The sequence below is a fragment of the Curcuma longa genome, chromosome 7 (assembly GCF_044706935.1).
Source record: "Curcuma longa cultivar G26 ecotype Majalengka, Jawa Barat chromosome 7, ITB_CL_G26_1.1, whole genome shotgun sequence".
NCBI classification, from domain to species: domain Eukaryota; kingdom Viridiplantae; phylum Streptophyta; class Magnoliopsida; order Zingiberales; family Zingiberaceae; genus Curcuma; species Curcuma longa.
This window is the reverse complement of record NC_133867.1, coordinates 1,026,507-1,054,209: the sequence shown is the minus strand read 5'-3', so window position 1 is coordinate 1,054,209 and position 27,703 is coordinate 1,026,507. Positions and strand designations below refer to the sequence as shown.

The 27,703-nt window shown below is 35.5% G+C and overlaps 1 protein-coding gene across 1 annotated transcript; it reads right to left on the bottom strand.

Moving 5' to 3' along the window:
• Window positions 1–7,077: 7,077 nt before the first annotated feature.
• On the bottom strand, window positions 7,078–25,914 carry LOC141832242 (guanine nucleotide-binding protein subunit gamma 2-like). Its single transcript, XM_074719737.1, has 4 exons — window positions 25,606–25,914; window positions 7,623–7,675; window positions 7,491–7,535; window positions 7,078–7,391 (listed from the first exon to the last, which is right to left on the bottom strand). The coding sequence occupies exons 1-4, from the start codon at window positions 25,750–25,752 to the stop codon at window positions 7,286–7,288; spliced, it is 351 nt and encodes a 116-aa protein (XP_074575838.1). The 5' UTR covers window positions 25,753–25,914; the 3' UTR covers window positions 7,078–7,285.
• Between the last annotated feature and the right edge of the window lie 1,789 nt (window positions 25,915–27,703).

Here is a 27,703-nt window from a genome sequence, read left to right as displayed (position 1 = left end):
CAAAAGCATACTTTTTCTATGTCTAATCTTTCCCCTCTAGTATTTGCACTAATAATTATCTCTTCCTTTTTATCAATAATATTCATTATCAATAATCCCAATTTTTTTCTTCTAAAATTTTAATTATTAGAGATAATTACTTAATTTTAGTTTTATGAGGTCTAGAGTTTAATCTTGAACTTCAACCTCCCCCTTAATCTAAGGTCTTTACTCTCTCATGCTTTTCTCCCCTTTGTTTGCACTTGCAAATTCCTGGTAATACTTAACTAAGTATATTATAGGACTAAGGATGGGTTTAGTTCTAAAAAAATAATAAATAATTTTACAAAATTTTATGATAAAATCATTTAGACATTATATGTGTCAAAACTATTGGAGAAAATTCATTTTTTAAATACATCTTAATTTTTAAAATTTGTGCAAAGTTAGAAACCATTATACTCTTAAATATTTTACCCTATATGGTTTCACAACCATCAATGGTGACTTCTATCAATAGAATAGATAATACCAAGATTTTCAAAAACTAACTTTAAAATGATTTTTAAAATCAATTCCTAATCATGTCTTCTAACATCTCACTTATTCTACGTATCTAAATATACAATACAAGGTTGTTAGTAGTAGCCCTAGAGTCAATTATGTGATGATTGACTAGGAACTTTTGTATCATATTCTATTATTAATTAAGAGAAAGTTTGATTATTATATTTACTTTATATTTCTGCCAAATAACTAAATATAATAATGTCCTTGAGTAGTAGATTCTAATCTACATCATATCAATTAGTTGAATTGATAGTGAGATGATATAGAGAATACTATTCTTAACTATTCCTAATCAAGTATTAATATTCAAGGATAATATTAATGCATGAGACTAGCATGTAGGTCAATTGATGACTTGATCTCACAAGTCATGGATATGTGATATCATGTTGACACATAGGTATATATTAGAGAATATATACTAAATTGACCCTCCATGAGAAAGTTTCATGGATCGTTATATGAGTGTCATAAACTTTCTCATGTGATTATTGGTATGAATAGTCCATAGACCTGAAATTACTACGATTCCCTACATAAGGAGTTGTGTATTTTTGTATCGTCAAACGTCACTCATAACAGGGTGGACTATAAAGGCAATCACTAAGTATGCAACGACTTATGCGGAAGGATGTAAGTGATGTAAATGGGATCTATCCCTCCCATATGACGGGAGTGATATCTGTGAACCCCTTGATCGAGTAGGACTACTAAATGCATGACCATGCTCAAATAAGTGAATATGAGATATTGAGCTCATTTGCTTGAGTGAGTCTATTCGGGGATCAAGATATACAAAGATTGATATCGAGAATAACACAGTCTATGCCTCATTGATCAATCTAGATATCGAGGATAGAAGGACATCATCATATATTATAGTAGTCATGGAAAGGTTAGATCGGATCTCGACTTTCTCGTCACTTGGGTAGCAATGATGCATTACTAGATGTTGTTCATTGCTTATATGTCTAAAGAGGTTTAGACACATTACCAACGTTACAAGAACCTATTGAGTCACGCACAAAGGACACGATGCTTTGGAGATTGATTGATTTTAGTTTGACTAAAATATGATCCAAATTGCATTAATTGAGTTAGACTCAAGTGAATCCAATTGAATTATGGGATTGAGTCTAATTTGAATTAGACTCATTTAGATTAGACTCAACTAAATTTGAATGAGATATTAATTTATTAAATATTTTAATGAATTATTAATAGAGGAAGACTAAGGATTTTTCTCTTCATCGGATAAAAAGAAGATGAAGAGCCAATATAAGAAAGATGTGCTCTTTTTGGATTTTAATTGGCTTTAATGCAGGAAAGCTAAAATGGCAAAATCCTTCATATTCATGAGATGAATATAAAAGGTTTTTTCTTGCACTTTTCAAGAAGAACAAGAAATTTTTGAGCTCTCTTCTCGCTCTTGGCTAAACACCCCTTTTCTTCTTCCTCTTCGTTTTGGCCGAATCTTCTTGTGTGGCTAGCACCACAAAGACGATTCTTCTCCGAAGCTTGAGATCGTGTTCATGTGGATACGCATAGAGGCACAGATGCTTGAACATGCAAGAGATCTGCGAACCCAGGACGAGCGAGATAAGCGAAGGACACGCTTCAAAGGTATAGATCTATTAGATAGATAAATCAAACTTGTACGAGTTTCCTTTCGCATGGATTGCTCGTTGGGATCCTATATCTGTTGTAAATTTTAGTATTTGTCGCATAGGATTCCCTACAAAGGGATCGTCCAACAGTTCAATAAATCACTCAATCATACAAATCATGATGTACGAGCAAGTGTTAACCTAATGACATGAGAAATCAATGGTCAATAATTAACATGGCAAAAATCAATCGTATGCAAAACATATCATGAACATCATGTATCAATTTTTCATGTTATAAATAAAAACAAGGATGACCTAAACTAGCATGCCACAAATCAAGAGCATACAAGTCATGAACATGTATCAATGACTCAAATAAAAATGATAAATTTTCATATGTTAAGTAGTTCATAATCAAATAGCTAGCATAACAAAAAAAAAATGCTCGTCCTAGTAACATGAAACATGTGTAGAAAGAGCAAACATGGCAAGTATCAAAAATAATTATAAATAGAATGCATACAAAATCATGGCAAAGAAAATGGAATATGATGACAAGAGTTAGAAAATATAGAACATAATCCTATCTATCAATTTCTAATAATGTGACAAATACATAATTTGACATACTACGTTGACTAACTCTCTCAAATATGCTTAAATCTTAATTTTGACACAAGGCTATACCTATTTAGTGTTAAGGAATCACACATTTAGGAATCCAAAATCTATTTTAAGTACTTGGATTTACTAGGTACTCACTAGGGATGCCCTTCCTAATTAGCCTTTTAGGTTTATTAGAAGCATTGATTTGGTTAGACTCATTGAGGTGAATTTTAGGGATGACTTCCCTTATTACCTTGATACCACTTCTAAATCTAAATAGTTTCCTAATTTAGTTTTGTAATCAAAAGGAACATTGTGATAAGTTGGCATATCATTCTTTAACTTAGACTTGTATCTCAAGTCTTTTTTGTTCTTATGTAATTTTTACCTTCCAAGACCTACTTTTTGTTGTTAGCAATTTGTAATTTTCCTAAAGTCTCTTCTGACTTGTCAATTTTTGTTCTCAAAATTTTATTTTCATTTTCTATATTTCTAATTCTAGAATTTTAATTTACAATATGTAATTTTCTAGAATTTATGCTATAAGTATCACATGAAGCATTTAAATTGTAAAATATTTTTTTTCTAATTTACTATCATGCATCTCATCAAAATTAGAAAAATCAATCCTAGCATATTCTGATCATGATTATAAGAAATATTACTATAAATTAAATAAAAATTTAACGATACCTCTAGTTTTATCTTAGGAGCTCGCCTTGGATTTGAGTTTCCTCTTATATCCTTCTTGGGTTTCCTTTTTGGACATTGGTTTCGGTAGTATCCCTTCTCTTGGCTCATGAAGCACACACACTATGTGCTATTTTCTCTTCTGTATTGTGGTGTGGGTTATTTATGCACCTCCTTCACTTAAGTGGTACTAGAGCCTTTGGATTCTTTAACATAGGACATCTACTCTTGTAGTACCCTTTTCCTTATACTCAAAACACATTATATGATCTTTATTTTTAATTAAAAAGTTTATACCTTCGAAGTCCTTAATTGTTAAAGGGGTAGGACTCTCCCCCTCAATCTTCAAAGAGGTGGATGCTTCCTCTTCCACTTAATCTAATGTGTTGGATGGCTCATCCTCTTCCTTACTTTTGGATGATGAGGCAAATGGCTCCTTAATTTCCACTTCATGTCTTGAGTACCTCTCAAGCTCCAAAATGCCTTGCTCTAAGATCGATGGGCCCTTCTCCTTAGGCTCTTTCTTTTCTATTGGTGACAAGTTCTCATAAAGGTTGACCATTTTCTCCCACAAGTCTTTAGCATCCTTTTCTCACCTATTTCACACAACATTTTATTACCTTGTTACTCTTCAATCCACTTTTCCTGGTTGAGAACTCTTCCTTTCTTATCCTTAAGAACTTTAAAGCTCTTCCTTAACGCAAACCAATCCTCAATGTTCATCTGTACAAAAATTTTGAACTGTGATCTCTATTGGTTGAAATTGCCCAATCCAAATGATGGTGGCAATCTAATGTCATAGCAAAGTCTATCTCCAAACTCTATAAAATTTGGTAGATTCTCCTTCTTTCTCTAGTCGCTATGCTTGAAATGCCCAAAAGAATAATAATACACAATACCAATTTATGTCATTTGAAACCTCTTATTTCTATTTCATGGTCTATAACCATTTGGTATGTCAATCCCAATAATATCTATATTTTTTCTCCAATATAAATACCTTCCAAAGGGAAAGAAACTTCTTACAATCTATTTTCTTTACAACCAATATAAGAAAATATAAATATAAGCCATATAATTAAATAAAACTAAATCATCGAAATAAATGGATTTTGGTTATTGTAGACTGACTTTTTTAAAATTTCTAACAAATTATAAAAATTAACGACTTAAACAACTTTTTAATAAAATTAGATTATTGACTGTGTTATTCTTCTCAACCGAAAAGAAGTTGACTCTGAGTGGGAAAGTGGAGTAGTTGTGAAGTCGAGATGCCTTTTAAGTTGAGTCAAATAGTTGTTAATTTATTTCTTCGATCGTTTTCTTTTTATGTCAATGTGTTTCCTTATTTGGTCAAGTGGGAAGGTGAAATAATAGTAAAGCAGAGGTGCCTTGTTGGCTAAATTAGATAATTGTTAGTTTATTTCTTCAATTATTACATTTTTATGCCAATATGGTTCTAACTAACTCTAATTAAGGATGACAATTTCCTCTAAACCCGATAGAGGATCTGATACCCAACTTGAATACAGGAGGTATGGAAGGATTTTTTAGACCCAATTAAATAATCGAGTAATTGGGTATGGAAATTTTTAGATACGGGTATCGAGGCGAGTTTAGTAAAATTATTCATACTCGACTCGAATACCCGATTAAATTATATATATATATATATATATTACTCACTAATTATTTTTTTCTTTCATTTCACTGATGATCAATTAAAACAATAAGAAAATAAATCTAATCTTCTCCTTCTCAACTTCTTCCCTCGTAGCCTATAGATGTTTATTTTGTTTTTGTTGAATTATATTTTTTTATATGATGCTAGTTCTAATATACTTTTATTGAATGATAGTAGTTAGATAGAATGAAGAAAATTATTAATACAGAGGATATCTAATTCTCTTATGGGTATGGAGATGAAGATGAATATCCATCCTCTGATGGGTACGAGGATGAAAGTTAAATACTTGATAGGGATAGAAATGTGGATGAATATAATAAATGAGGCTGAGAACAGAGGATATGGACTCAGACCCATTGCCACCCTTTTAGTCTACTAAAATTCTGATTAATAAATTTTATTTTTAAATCTAACATAGTGAGATTCCAACTTACCAGACTAAAAGTTCTGATTCTAGGTAAAATAAATTTAATTATAAATCTAACATAGTTAGAGATTCAAACTTACAACCTCAAGAATGACAACCTTGCTTCCTACCGATTGAGCTTGAAGCTTATTGCTCAAAAACACAATTTTTAAACTTCAAACAAATAATTGAACTTTAACTTTTTTCTAATATCTCAATCTACTAGGATTTCTCGTGTCAAGAAATTCTTCATCTCTGAGATTAAACTTATTACTTAACCTCATCACTACGACTTCTACTTGCCCAGTTTAACTGCTAGAACTTTCTTTTACCTACAATTCACTCCTCCAAAATTTTCACTTGATCAGCCTCGTCATTAAGACTTTCACTTGCCCAAAGTTCACTTGCTCAATGTTCACTACTCCTAGACTTCCACTATCTAAAGCTTTTATACTTATCCAAAGTTCACTCCTACAAGACTTCTATACATGTCTAGAGTTCACTCTTTTAAGACTTCCACATTGTCCAAAGTTTAAATCAACCTTAATATGTTAAGATTTTCTATCAACTAAGTATCTAATCAATCTTGATTGAACTTTTCTCTTATCAACTCTTTTCCCTTATTAACTTTCTATTGGTCTTTTAGTCAATATCAAATGTCTAATGTGCCTAATCCATTTGGACCTTTTCAACCGTTAAACATATCATTAAAACATTAACTCTCTAAACCATAATCAACCTTTGACCAAGTTAATCAACCTTAATCAGAAATCAATTATACCAACATATTAGTCATATGCTAACATTTGACAACATATGGAACGACGCTATACCCTTTCATTTGATTCCAATTAAAAGATCAAAACTTAGTTTCGAATATGATTTTAAACATTGCTCACATCATCAGAATCTAATTTAAAATTTTACTCTAATGTGATAAAAAGTACTCATCAATACTCGTATTTATCCAGACAATTCTATGCTAGTAGATTTCGATAAAGAGAACCAATCCAAACCCTACATTATCACATCCTTTATGAATATCCAAAACCATCCCCTCGTAATTCTCTATTGGTTAAACAATTATAATATAATTCAGCAACGCAACAAGGTCGATGCGCCATTACTACTAGTCGTTGCTCATAACAACGAAGATATAGGAACTCTATTATTATGATTAATCATACCTTAATGCATGTTACCCATAAAGTGTTTGTTGCCAATGCTTTGAAGCGGATCTATGCGAATGTGTTTATCACCAAGGTAATTATACATCATAATTCCCATCAGTTTAGCAAATGGGGAGTGAGAGTTAGAAGTTAATAACCCCCGGGACATAGCTGAGTTGGTTACGACGCAGCAGACTTGCAGAAGAGAGTTGGAAGTTAATAGCATTAGTAAAAAGAAACTAATTGTACCAGTTGAGCATACCTCCACTTCAATCTTTCTGATAGTATTTCTAAAGCAAGAAGATGCATTATGAATGCATAATCACATTTTGAACCACAAAGAACCAAGTGTCTCCGAAATGACAGTCATAACAAAAATGACTTGGTATTAACAATAATTAACTGTTTTTTTTTCACAAACAACATACACAATATCTCAATTGCAGCTCCTGCTTGAAGGGGGGTGAAATGATTAATCAACAAGAAACTAATTGCCCTTTGGAAACACTCCAAATTATAACGCGAGTATGTTTTGCTCATCAAGTCATCAACAAGGATAACACCTGTACTAAGAGATATCAGAAGAGCCTTTGCTCGTCCACCATCTACGACTATGGGAACTACGAACTCTTTGGAACCATCGGTGCCATGTAGGATTTTCAGGGCCTGGGGTACTGGTAAAAGGCAGTAAGCATAACAGATTATCAAAATGCGGTCCTAAAAAGTGCATGTTCGAAAATACAGTGATCATATCATTGCTACATAAAACTCACACAGGAAGAAGAGCATCAGATCTGCCTTCTGTGCTCAAGAAAACTCTGCAGATTCCATAAATGAAATAGTCATTAATAGACATTCACAAGATGAGAAATGTTACTCAGGATATAAAATCCATAACACTTAACTCCTTGCATGCTTCAGCAGAAGTCTCCATTGTCTCAAGTTCATTTAGCTCCTTCTGCATCCACACGGGTATAATCACTTTAAGATTCAGTGCTTTTGATTACTTTTGAAGATAGGCAGAATATCACATCATTAAACTCCAGTCTAGTTTGTTGCAGTCTTAGCTACTCTGTCCCAACACTGTAAACAGTCTGATTTTGGAGATTTCCTCTTTATTGTGAATTATGATATACTATTATGGGAATGTTTGAAGAAATCTGGTCAACACATAAAATGGATAGTTTTAGCACTCCATCATGTGTTATTAAGGGTGAATCAGCTGTAAAACAGCTTAAATATTCCTGGCTAATCTACACTCAACAATAAGAAACATAATATTTGGCTGGTGTGCGGTATTATAGACTACAGTTACAAGGTAAAATAATAGGTGAAATGCTATGCTACTTTCAGATCCCCGGCTCTCGGAAGGTTTACGTTATCAGAAATCTCAATTGTTAAATCATTCGAATCCCTTCTCCAAAGATAAGCATATTTTCACAAGTAAAAACCCATTGGGCAAAATATCATCCCAAAAGTGGAAATGAGCTAGTCTTCTATTTTGTTCAATGCAAATTGCAAGCCAAATAACAGAGGGAGAGCAAGGATGCCAATTCAAATAAGATAGTTAAGAAGACAAATTGATATTAAATTTTATTTAAAGTAATGAACATTATTATATTCTCTTTTATATTTTCCAGAATCATTGGATAGTCTCCTCTTGTAAAGCAAGAAGCAAATTCAACACCTATATATGTGCATTTTTCATGCAATCAAAGGACAGAATTCTCCAATTAATGTAGCTACATAATCTTTCCGAATGATTACAAACTAGTTTCCTAATTTTCCATAAATATAAACATGGATCTAGAAACACACAAATGCGTATATATACATGTATTAAGATGAATAGGAAAACCACCACAAAGTTATAATGGAAGGTGAAAACCCATGGTAAATTTAGTCTGGGAGTCATTATTTTTCATGAAGGCTAAAGTGATTCTGTAGAGACAGCATGCATGCCTAAGGTTAGCACCATCACTCGATTTGAGTCATTAATATCATCTCTGGCAAATCAAGGCAACAAGGGTAATGAAGATGCATAAAGACTCACACTGCTAGCGGAAAAGAAGCAGGGAGCCCAAACACATGACAATAGTCACTAACCCGTAGCACTCCAAAACTATATATAATACACTCACTTGTGTATAGAGAGAGGTTAAACTCTTGAATCAAAGGACCACTTGGATTCCACTAAATTATTCTACTAAAAGCTACTATAGATGCTCGGTAAGAAGGAGCTTTGGCTAAGTTAATGACTTAATATAGAATTTCTATGACAGCCTATTCTTCTAGACTTAATTCTAGTTCCTTTTGTATGGGCCTATCTACTTTTACCTTAATAGTTTGAAGTCATTTGTGGGAATACAACGATGGGATAAGGAAAATTCTGAATTGACAAAAAAAACACCTAGGGATGTGTGGCCTAACTCCCTTACTAATCCACTAGGATGTCTCAAAATTTATTCCCTTGTGAGGCAAATGGCGTGCCAAGGTTTTGTACTTCATAATAGGGCAAGTTTTTACATCAAGCAGACTTCAGTGATGGCAAACTATGAGCATATTAGTGTGTATCCAAAGAGGCTTGGAATGCCTGGACACAACAATTATCAATTATGCAAAAAAATTGGTGTCCATGATGATGATGTCCCACTTTAGAAAAATTAGCATGCAGGAGCATGGGGTAAGGAAAATCCTGAATCAACAAAGAAAAACACCTACGGATATGTGGCCTAACTCCCTTACTAGGCTACTAGGATGCTGCAAAATTTATTCCCTTGGATGGAAAATGGCGGCATGCTAAAGTTTTGCAATTCATGATAAGACAAGTTTTTACATGAAGGATATGAAAGCAAACTGTGAGCATATTGGTGTAACTAAAGAGGCTTAAATGTCGTGATACAACAATTATGAATAAAAGGGCAGCTCGGTACATAAAGCTCTTGCCAATACGGGATTCTGTGGAAAGGTCTATTATTCACAGTCCTATCCTGTTTTGCAAGAGATTGTTTCCGAGACTAAAACACATAACTTTCAAGTCATACGGCAGCAACTTTACCGTTGCGCCAAGGCTCCCCTTCATACAACAATTATGAATGCCTTCAAAAAACCTGCCTTGCATAAGAAGCAAAAAGAGAATAGAAATTAAAGTCGCAAGAAAGAGGAAAAGTTATGAGGTTGACCTAGAGAATAAAAGCTCAATGGAAAGGTTAAAAGTTTAGTCGATCTGGAAGAGGTATTTGAAGGAGGTATAAATCAGTAAATGTAAGAAAGAAAAGTGAGTAGCAAATGGCCATTACATTGGAAGTTAAAGATCCAAGAAGCACACATCCCAATGAATTTTAAAATTCCATAAATGGAATCTTATGATGATGAAAAATAAAGCTCGTCAGAGTATATATGCTGTCTTTGGGCCCAGATGTCCTTGAATTGGATCTCAAACACTTTAACGCATTGAATATTCTCAATCACTTTGAAAAAAAGTAACACAAATGGTTCTCTCAAGTGTCTACAAGAAGATTAGCTGTGAGGAGCTCACCCAATGATTTAAGGCCTATTTCATAGGGAACAAATAGATAACCAGGATGCAGATAGTTTGATAAATCTAAGAAAAGGGAAAGCCAGAACTTTATCAGAGCGTGGTAACAAATTTGTAAGACTACATTGCTAGCTTGATGACTTCCATCCTATAACATTGATCACTGCCTCAGAGTTACAATTGAGGTTTTTTCAATTACTGCAATCCTATTGTGGGAACCTGGCAACATAAGGAAGACCTTTGGAGAGAAATTGGATCAAGATAATGAGTATGCAACAACAGCAACAGTGATAGACATAATGTCCCAGCTGAATTCTCATTAGAGAGGTGGAGGCAACACGAAAGAAGAGATTCCCCAGGAACAAAAAACCTCATGATTGCCAAGGCAGGTTGACTGTTCATCAACGATATGATGGAAGACTTCACTACGACACCTTTGATCATGCTGATATTCAAATTAAAATTGAAGATTAAACACATTCTTCCAGAGCCTCAACAAATCAGGTCAATTTTGCATATACACTACAGGGCTCAGCATTGGCAATATCAACATTAATTCAAGCACAATAATTTGATGCTTGAATAGGGGTATAATCAAAGTATTCCAAACGAGGGACAAAAAGCAGCACCTCATCAGAGTCTCGAAGTAGGAGCTCATCCAATGTCAATTTGATACAAGCATTAAAGGGCAAGCTGTGGAATGTAACTTTGAGCTTGGGGCAAGTCTTTCACCTATAATAAGGCTCCATGCTCTCCTTGCAACCTGAGCATGAGTATTCTTGGAATTGCTATTCTCAGATGTTGAGATCATCAACATTAATCTAGATCATGAAAATGCTCTAGCAATTTATCTCAAGTGCCAAGTTATTTAGTTAGGAGAGTGTTGATTGGCACTAGTTTGAACATCATGCTCTACTATAACATATTTCAGTAGACAGGCTACATAAGAATAAACATGGATGTAATGAGTTTGTCATGACTACATTCACTATCAGCATAGTTTGAACCCTATGACCATGGAGCTAGATATGGCCCTAAGTGAGGAGCTACATTTCTGAATCATCAGGGCAGTCTTTTGTGGTAAACCTCCTGCATAAAACATGATTCTTGAAAAGCTGACTCTAGACAAGCTGAGGAAAGTAGTGTCTACACACCATTTGGTCATGAATTTCCCTACCATAACTTGGGTAAATGTAGTTTGAGTTGATCTCAGAGCTAGAATATGTTAGCATAGTTTGTTAGAGACGTTGAAGGCCGCATCAATTCAGCAGATAGAGATGATGGAGTGCACAGATAAAAGGGTGAAAGAACTGAACTAGATAAGAATGCAAGGCATAACTGCTAGTCAAGGAGACGTCCTTGTTGTTTGTCTATTTTGCATACTTGGTTTAACCTGATCTGTTAACTTGAACATGATTTGGACTTTCATTACCTAGGTATTGAATTTGGACTATAAGTGGACGTCATGCAGTCCGTCACTCAAATAAGCCTGCAAGTTAATGGAGAATCTAGAGGAATCTGGCTAATTAAATGTTTTGATAAAATGAAGAAATTGCTAGAGCAATATAGTTATTTCACAATTGAGCACATAGCCGGGGGTGATAATGGCAAGCCCAATACTCTCTACATGTTTGTAAGAAAGTGCCAAAGGTTCCCTATGAAAATGGTCAGGAAATTGTTATGTACAGTCAGTTCAAGAAGTAGCAATTTATTGGTCACCAAAGCTGAGTGTGAGTATTAAATGGATGTGATAATAGAATAGTTGTAAATGGAATACTAATAAAAGAGAAGGGAATAGCGTATACTAAAATTTTGTTGCTCAAGGCCTCAAATTTTGTTATAATAAAGGAGATGATATGCAAGAGATCATTCTGAATGCCATATCTGAGTTGTTCAAGAAAAAATCTATGAAGATCACATTGGGGCAACAACCTCACAAATACTCACCCTCGTTGATAGGGGAAGGAGTTAGATTGTTGGATCAAACAAGTACTAACACTCTGCTCAACTTTACATCTTCTGGAACTACTGCAGCAACTTCAACAGGAGAGCTCTGTCAGTTCAACTGACTTCATTTGGATATTTCCAAGAATGTCTCTTCTCCTCTTCACAACTTCAGTTTAGTTTCCTTCAGCATGAGTCTCCTTGTGAACCCATGTCAAATCTTTTTGATTGGATTCTTTAACTGTCATTACTATTTGACCAAAACACTTTCAATGACAATGCATAGCACAATGAACAAATACCAGATAAACTCATTCATACATACATGCATACATATGCCTTCTTTTATATTTAGAAGATGTTGGTCATTAAGATGAAAACCATGAATATGTAGATATGCCTTCTTTTTGTATTTAGATGATATTGGTCTTTAAGATGAAAGAAAGGAAAATAAACCTTTTCAATTTTAGAAGCACTATATACATACATCAACAACAACTAAGTCTTATCCTAGTAGGTGAGGTCGACTATACATAAAAGGTAGTCCGGTGCATGAAACTTCCGCCAATGTGGGATCCCGAAAAAGGATCAGACCACATTAAGTCTATTGTACGCGATCTTATTTTACATTGCAAGAAGTTATTTTCGTGACTCGAACTTGTGACCACAAGGTCATATGATAACAACTTTACTGTTGCGCTAAGGCTCCCCTTCATGGGATCGACTATACATAAATAAAATAAATGAAGAGCGTAATGGGCGAGAATATCTAGTAGACTAAATAAAGAACCTAATCGACTAGAACATCTAACAACCTCAAATTTGTTCGCATATAAGTCACCTAACACAACTCCACCCATGGAAAATAATCCTGTCATGGCCAAAAAGGAGGGTTCCATTAGGTTATCAACCAACGTAACACAACTCCACCCATCAAATTATAACGCTAATGCTAGGTTATTCCCCGAAAAGAATACATTGCAAGGTCCAATTGCAACGTCTCAACTACATCTCTATAAGAACTTGAGTATAATGTTAAATATGCAAGAGTTCGCCTACCTTAGGTTGGATAAGAACAGTTATTATAGAAATATTAATTGTCTTAATTTTGAACATGGAATGTAGGAATGCTTACTAGCAAAGCAATGGAGATAGTAAATATAATGATTGAAAGAATTAATATTTTATATTTACAAGAGATAAAATGGGTAAGGGAGAAGCTAAAGATAATAGAGAACATAGGTTTTCAGCTATAGTACATAGGAAACAATAAAACGAGAAACGAAATAAATATTATTGTAGATAGTTTATTAAGGGATAATGTAGTAGGATTAATTAGGAGGGAGATAGGATTATAGTTATCAAGATAGTAGAAATTAAAAAAAAACTATTAATGTAATTACATGCACCTCAAATAGGATTAGATGAAGATACCATATATGTTTTAAGAAAATTAACTAAGATAGTACAAAAAATTTTAACAAATAAGATGATTTTAATAGGAGAAGATTTAAAAAGGCATATAGGAGTGAAAAATGTGAAATATGATAGGATGCATAGGGGCTGTAATTTTGAAATAAGAAATGAAAAAGAGATGGATTTTGTAATACATATGAATTTATAATAGCTAATATATTTTTCAAAAAGAAAGAAAAACACTTAGTTATGTTAAAAAATAGGAACAATAAATCGCAAATTGATTTTTTTATGATTAGAAGAGAAATAGAAAATTTTGTAAAAATTATAAGGTCATCCCTAGCGAAAACTTAATCACCCAACATACGCCAGTAGTATTACATACGCACCTCAAGTATACTATCAGTAGAAGGAAAACATACATGGCTTTTAGGACCAAGTGGTGGAAGTGAAAAGAAAAAAAAGTAAAGTGCACTTAAGAAGAGTATAGGAGCACAAGTATTAGAAGAAATACATGGTGACTCGAATACGATATAGGATAAGATGATATCAAATTTAAAAACGATTTCTAAGAGCATACTCAATGAGTCAAGAGGATAAGCACAACTAAATAAGAAATGTTGGTGATGGAATAAGAAAGTACAGGAAAAAGTGATGAAAAACAATCGTTGTATAAGTTATTGTATATTTGTAAAAACAAAAAAAAATTAAACGTATAGAGTAGTCAAGAAAGAGGCCAAGAAAGTAACGAGTGAAGTCGAGAATAAAACTTTTGAACACTTATATCATAGCTTGATATAAAAGAAGGGGAAAATGTTGATGCAGGAGCACCAAATGATCGAACTTAAGTTTTGATAATGTTAAGTGTATAAAGTGATCTGATGAGCTTAACTGAATGTGCAAGTAGCACAAGAAAGCCCTAGTTGCGGATAGGCACAAAAAATCCTAGTTGCAGCTAGGCAGTGGAAGTCCTAGCTAGAGGCTAAGTAAAGAATGTCCTAATTTGGAAGATTAGAAGGAAGACTTGGTTTGGAGCACTGAGTAAGGAAGTCCTGGTCAGGAGGACTAGGCAGGAAGTCATGACAGATCAAGTGTACTAGGCGAAAGTCTAGACGAGTTTGGAGGGTCGGATGTCTAGAGGTGGAAAACCTGGGGGCTGAGGATCAAGGTTAAGCAAACGTACAACAGGTCGACACAAGGTAAATTCTCCCGAGTGGAGTGGATAAGGACGCGTTCTCGGTAAGGGGAACAGTAGGCATCGATTTGACCTAAGATTTCACTGAAAACCTGAAGTTAAGACCAAACAGTTGACTAAACTGTTTACTTTCCTGTTATGTTTGAATTTTGGACTAACTTGTAATGCATAAAAGAAGGGATTGGAATTTTGTGTTCTGGACACCCTTATTTGGATCCAAACTATTGAACGGTCAAAGCGCTCGTATTGGTTCCAAGCGATCGAACGTCAACGGAACAGGCCAGCGAGGCAAATGAGGTAACAAAGTCTCAGTGATCGAAACACCTCAGCCTCTAGGCGCCCAGAAAGGTTCCAAGTGCCCGGATCTGGATAAGACGTTGCGGAGTCAAAGTTGATCCGGCAACCTCCATGTCAGCATCCAGGTGCCAGGAAGGGATACAGGCGCCCGGATATCGAGTCAACGTCGAAAGTGGATCAACGGGGTGACGTCGAGGCACCCAGAAAGGCTTCTAGGCGTCCGGATCAACCCTCGAGGGAGAACCCTAGAAGCATCTGAATATGACTCAACGATGACTGTCTGCATGAAATTCTTCCATTCGGAACGTTGTCGTCACGGTGAGGAGCTGTACCAGATTCTGCAATTCATTATTACTCTGTCGGTAACTTAATTTTCGCTTTTGTATTTAAGTTTTTAGGTCGGTATATGTGTTACCGATCCTAATTGATTTTGTAAAAGCGATTAACTCCCTGTTGTAAGGAGTTATTTAGTGGATTGTCCGTCGGAAACGATCATTGATCGTGGACCTTGGAGTAGCAGCCTGTGGTTGTAAATCAAGTAAAATCAATCATGTTACTTGTGTTCTTTTCCACTACAAATTCTGATTTACTTACGCAAGTTTCACGAGTTTTTCGAAAAGTGTGAAAACACCAAAAAGCGTTATTCACCCCTCTCCCCCGCGCCTCTAGCGCTCCTAAACAATCCTACAATTGGTATCAGAGCGAAGAGTACTCAATCCTAGTGCAACCACTGATCGAGTGATTTTTCAAGTTTTATCCGTTTCGCTCAAATTTTCATTTTATTATTTCTCTCACACTACTAATCCAAGATTAAATCTTTGTACATCTTGTTTTTCATTATTATAGGTGCAAGATTTTATGGCCCATCAAGAAGGGTACAGCATCGCCAGACCACCTTTGTTCTCTGGGGAGGACTTCATCTACTGGAAAGGTAGAATGGAGTATCATCTCAAGACGCAAGTGGATATATAGATTGTAATCCAGACAGAATTTACAATCCCCACAGATAATGACAGCATGCCGCAGTCGTGTGAAAAGTGAGATGCAGCCACAAAGAAAAAGATAGAGACTGACGCCAAGCCAACTCAGACTCTCTAATGCGGATTAACTAAGAAAGAGCTCAACCAAGTTAGTCCATTCATAAGCGCTAAAGATTTATGAGACAAACTCATCGAGTTGCATGAGAGAACATCCAACATCAAAGTGAGTAAGCGTGACCTTCTGCTCAATAAACTCTACAATATAAAGATGCAAGAAAGAGAATTCGCAAGTGGTTACACACGCAGATTCAAGACCTGCTCAACAGAACTTCACGCTATTGGCCAACCCGTGGAGAACCAAGACATTATCAGGTATGCACTGAAAGCGTTTCCCAGGAATACTTTGTGGGGATCAATGGTTGATGCATACAAGATCTTCAGGGACCTTTCAAAAATAAAATTGGACAAGTTATTTTCTGAATTCGAGCTGCACAAGCAAACTAACGCTAATCCCATCGAGAAAGGGATTGCTCTTATTGCAGGTCAGATAAAAAAGAAAAGGTCGAGAAGACAAGTCGAAGAAGAATCCGAAGGATCATCGGTTTCATAAAGCAACGATGAGGTTGCCACCGAGCTAGTAAACCTAGTTCGGAAAATGCTAAAGAAGAAGCATGGAGTTCGAAGGTCAGAAATGAAGAAGGTGGTTCAAAAGGCTAGCTCGAACAAGACGCCTACAAACAAGACCGAACTCACGTGCTACGGATGCAAGGAAAAAGGACATTTCAAGACCGAATGTTCAAATCAAAAGAAAGAGCGCAAGTCGAAGAAAAAGGCGCTCAAGGCCACTGGGATGAATCCTCTTCAGAAGACTCAGAGGAGGAAGCTAACACAAGCTTCTTAGGTCTCCCAACACGAGAAGAACTCACAGAGACCGAGATCAAGACCGAACCAAACACGGAGTCAGACACCAAGTCAAATTTAAGCCACAAATTTGTATACGGTTTAGAAGGGCCAAATAGCTCTGTAAGTATAAAAAAATTATATTCTATTATTTATTATTTAACTAAGAAACTGGTTAAGTCTAATGCCCAAGTTGATTCTCTCCAAAAGAAGGTAGCACTCCTTAAGGAAAAAGTTAACATTAGTTCACCAACTAAAATGTTCAAGTTGAAATTTCAACTCAAGTCAAACTTGAGGAAGAAAATTTCAATATGAAACTTCAGATTGACGACCTGATAAGATCATTGAAAAAGTTCACTTCGGGCTCAAAGTATTTTGATATGATGCTTGGAACTCAAAGGGTTGTATACAACAGATTTTGGCTTGGACACAAAGTCAAACATACATGTCTTTGCTAAATCGACCCAAGAAATCACGAATCCAAGCATGGATTTCCAAAGTCCAACTTGACCAATCCAGTTGGACTGAACCGGTATTGGGTCCCCAAAGATCAAATACACTATTTGATCAGACCTAATAGGGGTCACGATCCAAGGGGATCCAAAACTATCCATGTTAGATAGAATTATTTTTTATTTTTTTATTGTTTTTTTTTTATATTTTTTTATTTTTTTATTATACTTAGATTGAACTTAAGCTAGGTAAGGACACAAATTTGATTAATACTTGCCCAACCTAGTACCAAAATGAGGCGAGATAATACTACGTTAGGAAAACTAAGTATAAATGGTCAAGTGAAGTAAAGAGTACACTATTTGATTCATTTAGCTGAGTGGAACTAATCGAAACTATCTCGTCAAATCCTAGACTAGTTAGGCTAAAATTTCTCCCTCAATTAGCTAAGTGTACAACTTCTCAAACCAGTTTTATTTTAGAAGGTGGCAGTTGCTCCAATACCCAAGAAGACCCCTGTGCTTTACCACTGCTTGAAAGCTGACTTTTGAAATACACACTTAATTAGTCAAAAGGTTAAATTTGAATCTAACTTAAAGTTAATTAAATTTTAGAAAATCATGATTATAATTAATTAAGATAAAAATTGAGAACCATCTCATACAACCCATAGGTGAGATGGAATTAGGCAATCTTAAATCTAAATTAATTAACTTAATCTAATTAACTCTTTAATTAATTAACTTAATCTAATTAACTTAAACTTAAACTTTAATTAATTAACTTAATCTAATTAACGCTTTAATTAATTAACTTAAACTTTAATTAATTAATTTAATCTAATTAACTCTTTAATTAATTAACTTAAATTAACTTTTAATTAATTAACTTAAACTAACTCTTTAATTAATCAACATTAATTAACTTAACTTATTAAAACTTTAATTAATTAACTTAACTTATTAAAATCTGAATTAATTAACTTAAACTAATTAAACTAAAGTTAATTAAACTAATTACTTAAACTAAACTTAAACTAATTAATTAAACTAAACTTAAACATTAGTCAAATGTTACCCCAATTTAAAAGCCCAGCCCAACGTAATCCTGGCGCCCGGATACAAATCCAGACGCCCTAAACCTCTTCCCGAACACCGCCCACGGTCAAATGTTACCCCAATTTAAAAGCCCAGCCCAACGTAATCCTAGCGCCCGGATACAAATCCAGAACCCTGAACCTCTTCCCGAACACCGCCCACGGTATCACGCAGGTGCCCCCGATTTTTAGATTTAGGCACCTGGAAATTTTTCCAAGCGCCCCGCACCGCATGAAATCCAGGCGCCTTGATTCGAATCTAAGTGCCCGGATCACATTTATAAAAGTAACCCGAACCCTAAGTTTTCAAACCACACAAAATTCTCTTCCAACCTCAAAAACATCCTCGCACCGTCGCTAAAAGTTCTAAGTCGTCAGTTTTTTATTTCTCTTCCGAAGATGCCTAGGTAAGCCCTCGAACGATCCTAAATCATTTTAAAATTAATTTTTCCTAGTTAAGTCTTAATTTATGCATTAGGATTAAGAAAAAGATCACTGACGCTGGTGCTTCTAGTACTCCTAGTACAGATTCCCCACTGAGGAACTTAGGATTTGCATCATTGACTTTTGTACCTCTGCATTCTAGATATTTATGTAAGATATTTTTCGCATGCTCATGCATACCTTCCATGGAGGTCATAGAGCATTATGACCTTCAGCGACTAGTGTATTGTACTAGCCCAGTCAACACAACTTTGTGTGCCGAGCTGTACAATAACCTAGTTCAGATCGACGATCTAACCTATTCCACCCGAGTAGCAAGGAGGGATTTCATTTTATCTCCCACCATGATTAAAAAATACTTAGGACTTAGACATTCATCATGTTCATTTATCTGCTACCCCCTAGAGATGTACCTTTTGGGGATACCTACTCATAGTATCACATTAGATTTCATGCATTCATATTTCTTTGGAGAGGAGAGGGTCCCCACTGTGACTCAGTCCTCATTCAAACTCAGAGTGTAGGACTATGTTCTGTACATAGTCTTAGTGACTTGCATTCTGTCCCTGACTACCAGGGATGTCGCGATGATGCGACCATTTCATGCATTTCTTTTATATGCACTACATCATAGATTAGATATAGACATTAATTTACATATGTTCTATGTTATTATTTTTTCATCCAATGTCACTACTAGTAGGAGGGTACATATGCCCTACTGTCACATTTTGGCATCGCTCCTAGCATCACTTGGATTTGACATCACTGCAGGTGAAGTCAAACCAGCTAGTGAGTTTGACATGTTAGGCATTAGGAGTTTTTCCTTAGCTGGGGTATATATAGATGAGGATGGGATTCTATCTTGAAAACGGAGAAACCAGCCACAGCCAGCCACCGAGGAGCAGGACGACATCGACCTAGCTGATCTCCTCCAGATCCCTCCACCCCCACCTCCTCACTCTGGAACAGAGAGTGATCAAACTAGAGGAGTCAGTCACTGGTCTATATGAGTCAGTCACCGGTCTGCATGAGTCAGTTGTTTCCTACCAGCAGACTGTGGCTTGCATTATTTATTATCATTAGGAATGTGTTTGGTAGACTAAGTTCAAATTTTTATTATGTTTCAAAACTCATATTTTCAAATCTACTACTACTTATTTTTAAAATGATTTTTCAATTTTATTTTATCTTTGAAAAAGTTAGTTTAAAATTTTGATTTTCAAAAAAAAAAAAAAGAATTTTTAGCCCTAGTCTAGGTACTTCCAGTAGAGATCATGCACCTATAGACTTAGATTGACGCATCTCACAAAGCACACTAGATAACTTGATTGTGTATCGTGAAACCTAGAACTGTGTGAAATGTATAGGGTCAAAAGCCTAGGTTTCAGTGCTTATGTCTATGCATCAAACTAAAACTTAGGCTAAAAATAAAAACTATAGATCAAGTTAACTGTTCTTGCTTAGTATAAGCTAACTGGATTGATACACCTAAACTTGATTAACTTGGTCAAGCTGCTATCTTTAATAGTTAGTCAAAACCTAAGTTGGACATGTGCCTAAGAGGCAAAAAAAAAAAGATTTGTCTAAGTATTTTTATATTATATAACATGTTTGGACTCAAACCCATTTTTTCACATGATTAAGTGATTTTAAAATTTTATTTACAAAAATAAAGTGTTTTCAATAGTTTTTTATTATGTCAAAGGGGGAGAGAGATCAGATCAAGTTAAAATATTTTTCAAAGTGTTTTCTTGTCTTTATTTTCAAAGTTTTTTTGAAAGCTAAATATTTATTTTTTCAAAATGATTAACTCTTGACGTGGAAAATAATAACTTGAAAATTTTCAAAGTTTTGCAAAATTGGTTTAATTGTTGTAAAATAATTTTTCAAAACCTAAGTATGACTTAAATGGCTTAATCAAATTGACAAACCAAAAATCATGTCAAGTTCAGGGGGAGAGAAAGAAATTTCTTTTAAAATTTTTTCTAAGTAAAACTTAATTTCAGGAGGAGTTCTGAATTCAGGGGGAGTCAAGTACGTTAAGTTGTTTATGCTTGTTATGACTTACCTTGATTGTTGTTGTGATTTACTTCTTTACTATTAATGCAAATATTTTTACTTAACTTGGAACCTAGGTTATCATAATCAAAAAGAGAGATTATTAGTGCAGGGAGCATCAGATGATCGAACTTAAGTTTTGATAATGGCGAACGGTTCAAGTTAAATATATGAAGTGATCTAATGAGCTTAACTGAGTATACAGGTAGCACAAGAAAACTCTAATTGCGGCTAGACAGTGTAGACAATAGAAGTCGTAGCTGAAGGCTAGGCAACGGAAATCCTAATCTAGAGGATTAAGTGGAAGATCTGATTTGGAGGACTGGACAAAGAAGTCCTGGTCAAAAGGACTAGATAAGAAGTGTTGGCAAACCAAGTGTACTAGGCGGAAGTCTAGGAGGGTTTAGAGGACCGGACGTCTAGCGATGGAAGACCTAGGTGCCGAGGATCGAGGCTAAGCAAAAGTCCAATAGGTCTGGAGGACCTGGTTGGCACAAGGTAAACTCTTCCAAGTGGAGTGGGTGAGGACGCATTCCCGGTAAGGAGAACAATAAGCATCGGTCTGACCTAGGGTTTCACTGAAAATCTGAAGTCAAGACCAAACAGTTGGCTAAACTGTTTACTTTCCTGTTATGTTTAGATTTTTGGACTAACTTATAATGCAGGAGAGGGGCTACAACTTTGTGTTCCGGGTGCCTTTATTTGGATCTAAGCGACCGGAGGGTCCAGGGGCCCATATTGGTTCCAAGCAATCGAACATCAACGGAACAGACCAGCAAAACAAATGAGGTGGTAAAGTCTCAGTAGTCGGGACATCTCAGCCTCTAAACGCACGGAAAGGTTCCAAGCGCCCTGATCTAGATAAGGCATTGTGGAGTCAAAGTTAATTTGGCAACCTCCACGTCAGCATCTAGATGCCCGGAAAGAATGTAGGCGCCCGGAAGATGCCGAGTCAGCGTCCAAAGTAGATCGACGGAATGACGTGGAGCCACCCAGAAAGGCTTCCAAGCACCCGGATCAATCCATATAACCAGCCTCGAGGGAAAACCCTAGAAGCATCTGAATACGACTCAACGACGACCGTCTACATGAAATTCTTCCATCTAGAACGTTATCGTCACGCCGAGGAGTTGCACCAAATTCTGCAATTCATTACTACTCTATCGACAACTTAGTTTTTGCTTTTGTACTTAAGTTTTTAGGTCGGTATACATGTTACTGATCCTAATTGATTTTGTAAAAGTGACTAACTCCCTTTCGTAAGAGGGGAATTATTTAGTGGATTATCTGTCGAGAGCGATCACTGATCGTGGGCCTTGGAGTAGTAGTCTATGGTTGTAAACCAAGTAAAACCAACCATGTCACTTGTGTTCTTTTCCACTGCAAGTTCTAATTTATGTACGTACGTTACACGAGTTTTTCGAAAAGTGTGAAAACGCCAAGTGTTATTCATCCCCCCTCTAGCACTCTTAAACGATCCTACAGAAAGAGACATTTATAGAATAGACAAAGTAAGAGAGAGGAAAACAAGAGATATTACACAAATAAAATGCATTAAAATAAATCCAATAAGAGACTAGTGAAGGATAAAGATATAAAGGAGCGATGAAAAAGTTATTTTCATCAAATTTTTAATGAAAGTTTAAATGACCAACTTAACTTAGGAAATTTAAGTAGGTCAGAGTTAGAAATTTAAATTTTATCAAAAAATTTAAACTTCAAAAAAAGAACAAATGTTAAATGGGATACATAATGGAAAAGCGATTGGATTGGATTGGATGATATTTCAATAGAGGTATCGAAGTACCTAGGAAAGTAAGGTATTGAATAATTTACAAAATTATTCAATTTGATATTGAAAAGAAGAAAATGTTCGATCATTTTTTGCAAAATGATACAGAGGTTAATAGAGATGTTTTAGATACAATACAAGTAGAATAATTGAAATAGAAGAGAGCATCAGATATTTCTTGTAATCATAAGATACCTCTAAATCTCAAAGAGAAAGTTTACAAAATAACGGTTAGACCTATTATGTTATATAGAGTTGAATGTTAGGTTATAAAGTGAGCATACGAGCAAAAGATGAGATGAAGATGTTAAAATAGATGTGCAAATATAAAAGGATGAGTAGGATAAGAAATTCAAATATTAGAAAGAAAATTAAAATTATATTTATTGAGGGGAAACTCTAAGGGTGTGTTTGGTTGGGGGTAATCTGTGATTACCTTGGTTATCCATCCAAAGTTATCAACAAAAACTTTGTTTGGTTTAGGTAATCAATGATTCTCAGATAATGTTTTATGTCTAACACGTCAGCATACGTCAGCAAAAAGGGTATCCAATCCGGAATCAGAAAACCAAGAAAAACTTAGGTTTTTCTTGATTCCGGGGTTAAGTAAATTTTCTTTACCTTATTACCCCGCGAGACGTAAGCGTAACCCTCTGTGAACCCTTTGAAACCCGACTCTCGTCCCTGCGCGAGCGAAACCTAGCAGCGGCGACGATTCCACCGCTCGTGGCGCGCCGAGCCGGGGGAAAAAAGACGGGACGAGCCGGGGCCTCCGGCTCTATTCTGGCGCTCCTCGTCGGCGGGACGAGCCGGGGGAAAAAAGACGCCCTAACGACGCTCTACAAGCTGTGCTCATCTAGGCGTAACAAGGAGCGGGCGGTCAGGGCGGGGGCGGTGTCACCGCTGCTGGTGTTGGCGGGAGATCACAGCGGGGGCGTGGCGGAGAAAGCGCTGGTGGTGTTGGGGAGTCTGGCAACGATACCGGAAGGAAGGAAGTCGATCGTGGACACCGGAGGAATGCCGGTGCTGGTAGAGGCCATGGAGGAAGGACCTAGCCGCGGGCAGGAGTTCGCCGTGAACGCTCTGCTCCAGCTCTGCGCTAACAGCGCCACCAACCGGGGTCTCCTTGCCTGAGAGGGCGCCATTCCGCCGCTGGTGGCGCTCTCGCAGGCTGACACTTCTCGTACCAAGCAAAAGGTATCTCTCAACAAAACTAGTCACCATTCCAATCCAATCATTCTTAGCTTCAATCCAATCTCATTCACTATCTCCATCAATAAAGGCGGAGAAGCTCCTTGGATACTTACGGGAGCAGCGACCGTGAGGAGCGCCGCCGCCGCCGCCGCCCCCGGACGGTGAAGGCGACGGAAAAATCTCATCTTTATCGAGCAATCATCTACTGTGAAAAAAAAAATGTTGGTGATTTGGTTTGCTGGCGTGTTTTCGGATTGCAAATTTGTTCTCTGAACTCATTGATTTATTCATCAATTTGGATACGAGCGTGAATCGTCTTGATCAAATCGGGGGTCTTGCCATTCCTGGTTCTTTCTTCCAGTTCTCGTACCAGTTTAATCGGTTGAATACGCCAATCTGATCGCTTAAGAACACTACTTTATGAACTGATACTTGGACAGTTGTTTCTAAAATCTCACCATTACCTGTTCTTCTGAATCTGTTGATTCGGTTGATTCGGTTTTGCTCAAATACTTACCCCTATTTGTTAGACCCTCTCTTAAGATAATTTAAATTTTTAAATTTTATAATATATTATATTATTAATATTATAATTAATAATTTAAATTTAAAAATAATTAAATATCAAATTAATTTAGTTGTAAAAAATGATTATAATTGAATTAGGGGTAATATAGTAAATGTTAAAGTAAGTAATGTATTAAAACCTTCAAACAAACAAGGTTTTGTCTCATTACCTAAGATTAAACCAAACAACATTAGATTATGTTTTATTCCCTATAACCTTGGTTATGTGATTACTTGGTAATCACATAACTAAGGTAATCACGGATGACCCCCAACCAAACGCACCCTAAGAGACATTTTAAGATGATTTGATCATGTAGGCGACTAATAAATACTCTAGTTAAAAGATATAAGATTATGACAAATAGATACATTAATTGAGGAAGACAAACTTGGTTACAATGATAAAATAAGATATTTTTTTTTTAAATATAAATAAGGATATAGTAGGGAATCAAGTATAATAGTGTAAGAAGATTTATATAGCCCACCCCACTTAGTGGAATAAAGGATTAGTTATTGTTATTGTTGTATAAGTCACCTAATAGAAGACAATTACTAGTTTCAGAATTAACAAACATCTTGTTAATAGATAAATTAGTCAGCATGTGCAGCTGAAGTGCATGAATGAAAAGTAATGACTATTCTTTTGCACGAACCACAAAAATTCTAGTAGTTCATTTCCTGGATTGTGCTTTTCTCCATCTAACATATACTAATCAACCTAAGGCATAGTTGTTACTTCTACTAAATCAACGATTCTCCAATTGAGGTAACATAATAGTCATATGTTTAAATTCAAGAAGTGTCCCTTTCAGCTAAAATAAAAAATAAAAAACTAAATCTACTCCTTTTAACAGATCTCCTGCAACTTGAGAAATCATGATGCAAGCAGCATCAGGATTAGTAATCAATATGTACATCGGAAATTAAAGAGAACCAATAATGATATAATTAGTAGATCTGAAAACAGTAAGAGAAGGATATGCAACTAAAGGCAAAGAGAAGGACCTCAAGGAACTGGATCTCTTGATTGAGCCGGGCGATGGCCGCCGACAACCGGTGCTTCCCCAAGAAGTCGCCTGTGCGAGTCGGCTGAGGCATAGACGGTGGCGGAGGTCGCGCCTCCGGCCCTTCACCTTCGCCGTTGGCTGCCATCTTACCTCTCAAACCTCCTTCCGATGCGCCCTTAATCAATCAATAGATCGACCAATTGATCGAGCTTTAGAAAAAAAAAACTAGGCAGAAGTAAAAGGAGGAGGGAATGACGAGGAAGAATGGAAGAAAAGGGCGAGGTAAAGCCGTGGCCCGCGGTCGGAGAAAAAAAAAAGGAAGAAAACAACACTATGAAGAGAAACGGCGTGGAAATAAGCAGTCTTCACATTTGGAATCGGGGGTGATTTGAGAAAATGCCCAAAAATAGCAGTTTAATTTATTTCCAGGGTTTTGTTAAAAAAAAAAGAAAAAGAAAGTAGGGTGATTTGAGAAAATGCCCAAAAATAACAGTTTAATTTATTTCCAGAGTTTTGTTAAAAAGAAAAAAAAAAGAGACACGACAGTGAATTGTCAAGAAATCAAATAATATTATCAGTGGTGTGTTTTACTCATAAAAATAATTATTTTACTTCTTATCTTTTTAAATAATTATTTCAGTATTTAAATCATAAAAGTGGTCATAAAATACATACTTTAAAAATAATTAATTTATAAAAAAATATTCTTTTATTTATTTTAGTATTTAAATAATATATTTAATTAATTTAATTAGATAAATTTAACTATATAAGTTTCATTATGTTTTCCGCCAACAAACTCTATGCGGTGTGTGAGTTAACTCTACGCGGTGTGTGAGTTAGAGTTTCTTAACCATTGATATTCAACTTAACTCAAGGGCACCAAAGCCAAAGATGATCCTTAGGACACTCACATTAGGAAACAAGAAGGGAGCTTCATCAATTAACCGTAACTATGATCGTGTCATAACTAAGTATGGGTAGAGATGTAGATGAGATTGGCTCGCCCATGACTTAATCTAATCCAACTTGGTTTAGGTCATGTCCAACACAACTTGATAAGGGCTAGACTATTTTAGGCTTAGTTTATATAGGATCAATTTGAAACTAGAGGAGGGTGAATAGCGATATTATCTTTTCTTTGTTCTTTTTCTTTCTATCAGATTATATTAGATAGAAATACGCAATAGAATAATAAAGAATAAACAATACAGAAAACAAACACAAACATTTACTTGGTACAACCCCCCTTGGGTGCTGCATCTAAGGTATGCGCACTCAAGTGCGAGTCCACTAGTATCTTTCTCTCTTTCGGACGTTTTTCGAAGGCGGAAAAACCTCTTACACGCTTGATAAGACAAGCACAAATATAGAAGAGTAATAATTAAAAGCACATATTATAAAAATAAACTCGTGATTTAGTTGGAAACCTTGAGTGTCATGACACTCCTTTTAGTGCTTTCCAAATCACACAAGTGAAGTTTAGAGCACTAGAACGAAGATGGATGCTTGCAAGAAACGCTAAAAAAAATTAGGTTTTTTGTGATGAATTTTGCAACAAATTAAAAAAAATTATCGTCAAAATATTTCGCGATGAAATATTTTCGTGGGTAATAACTTGTCATGAAATTTTACGATGAAATAATATAAATTTGTTACTAATTTTGCAATAAATTTAATTTTTATCGCCAAATTCGTTGTAACTTTGCGATGAAAATTTTTTTCATCGTAAACTTCAGTAATCAATGATTTACGATGAATAAATTTTTTATTGTCGATTCTGCAACGAAAACCTATTTTAGTCACCAATTTGAGACGAATAAATTTTCCTTGTCAATTTACAATGAAAATATTTTTATCACCAAAATTGACGACAAATTTGATTTGTCACAAATCGACGATGAAAATAGATTTTCGTTGTAGATTTGCGACTAATCAAATTCATCGCAAAATCATTAATTTTGGCGATGAATTTGATTTCATCGCCAAATTTATGACGAATCAGATTCGTCGCCAAAATCAATGATTTTGCGACGAAAATGTAATTTCATTGTTGATTTGCGATGAAACCTATTTTCATCATCAAATCAACAACG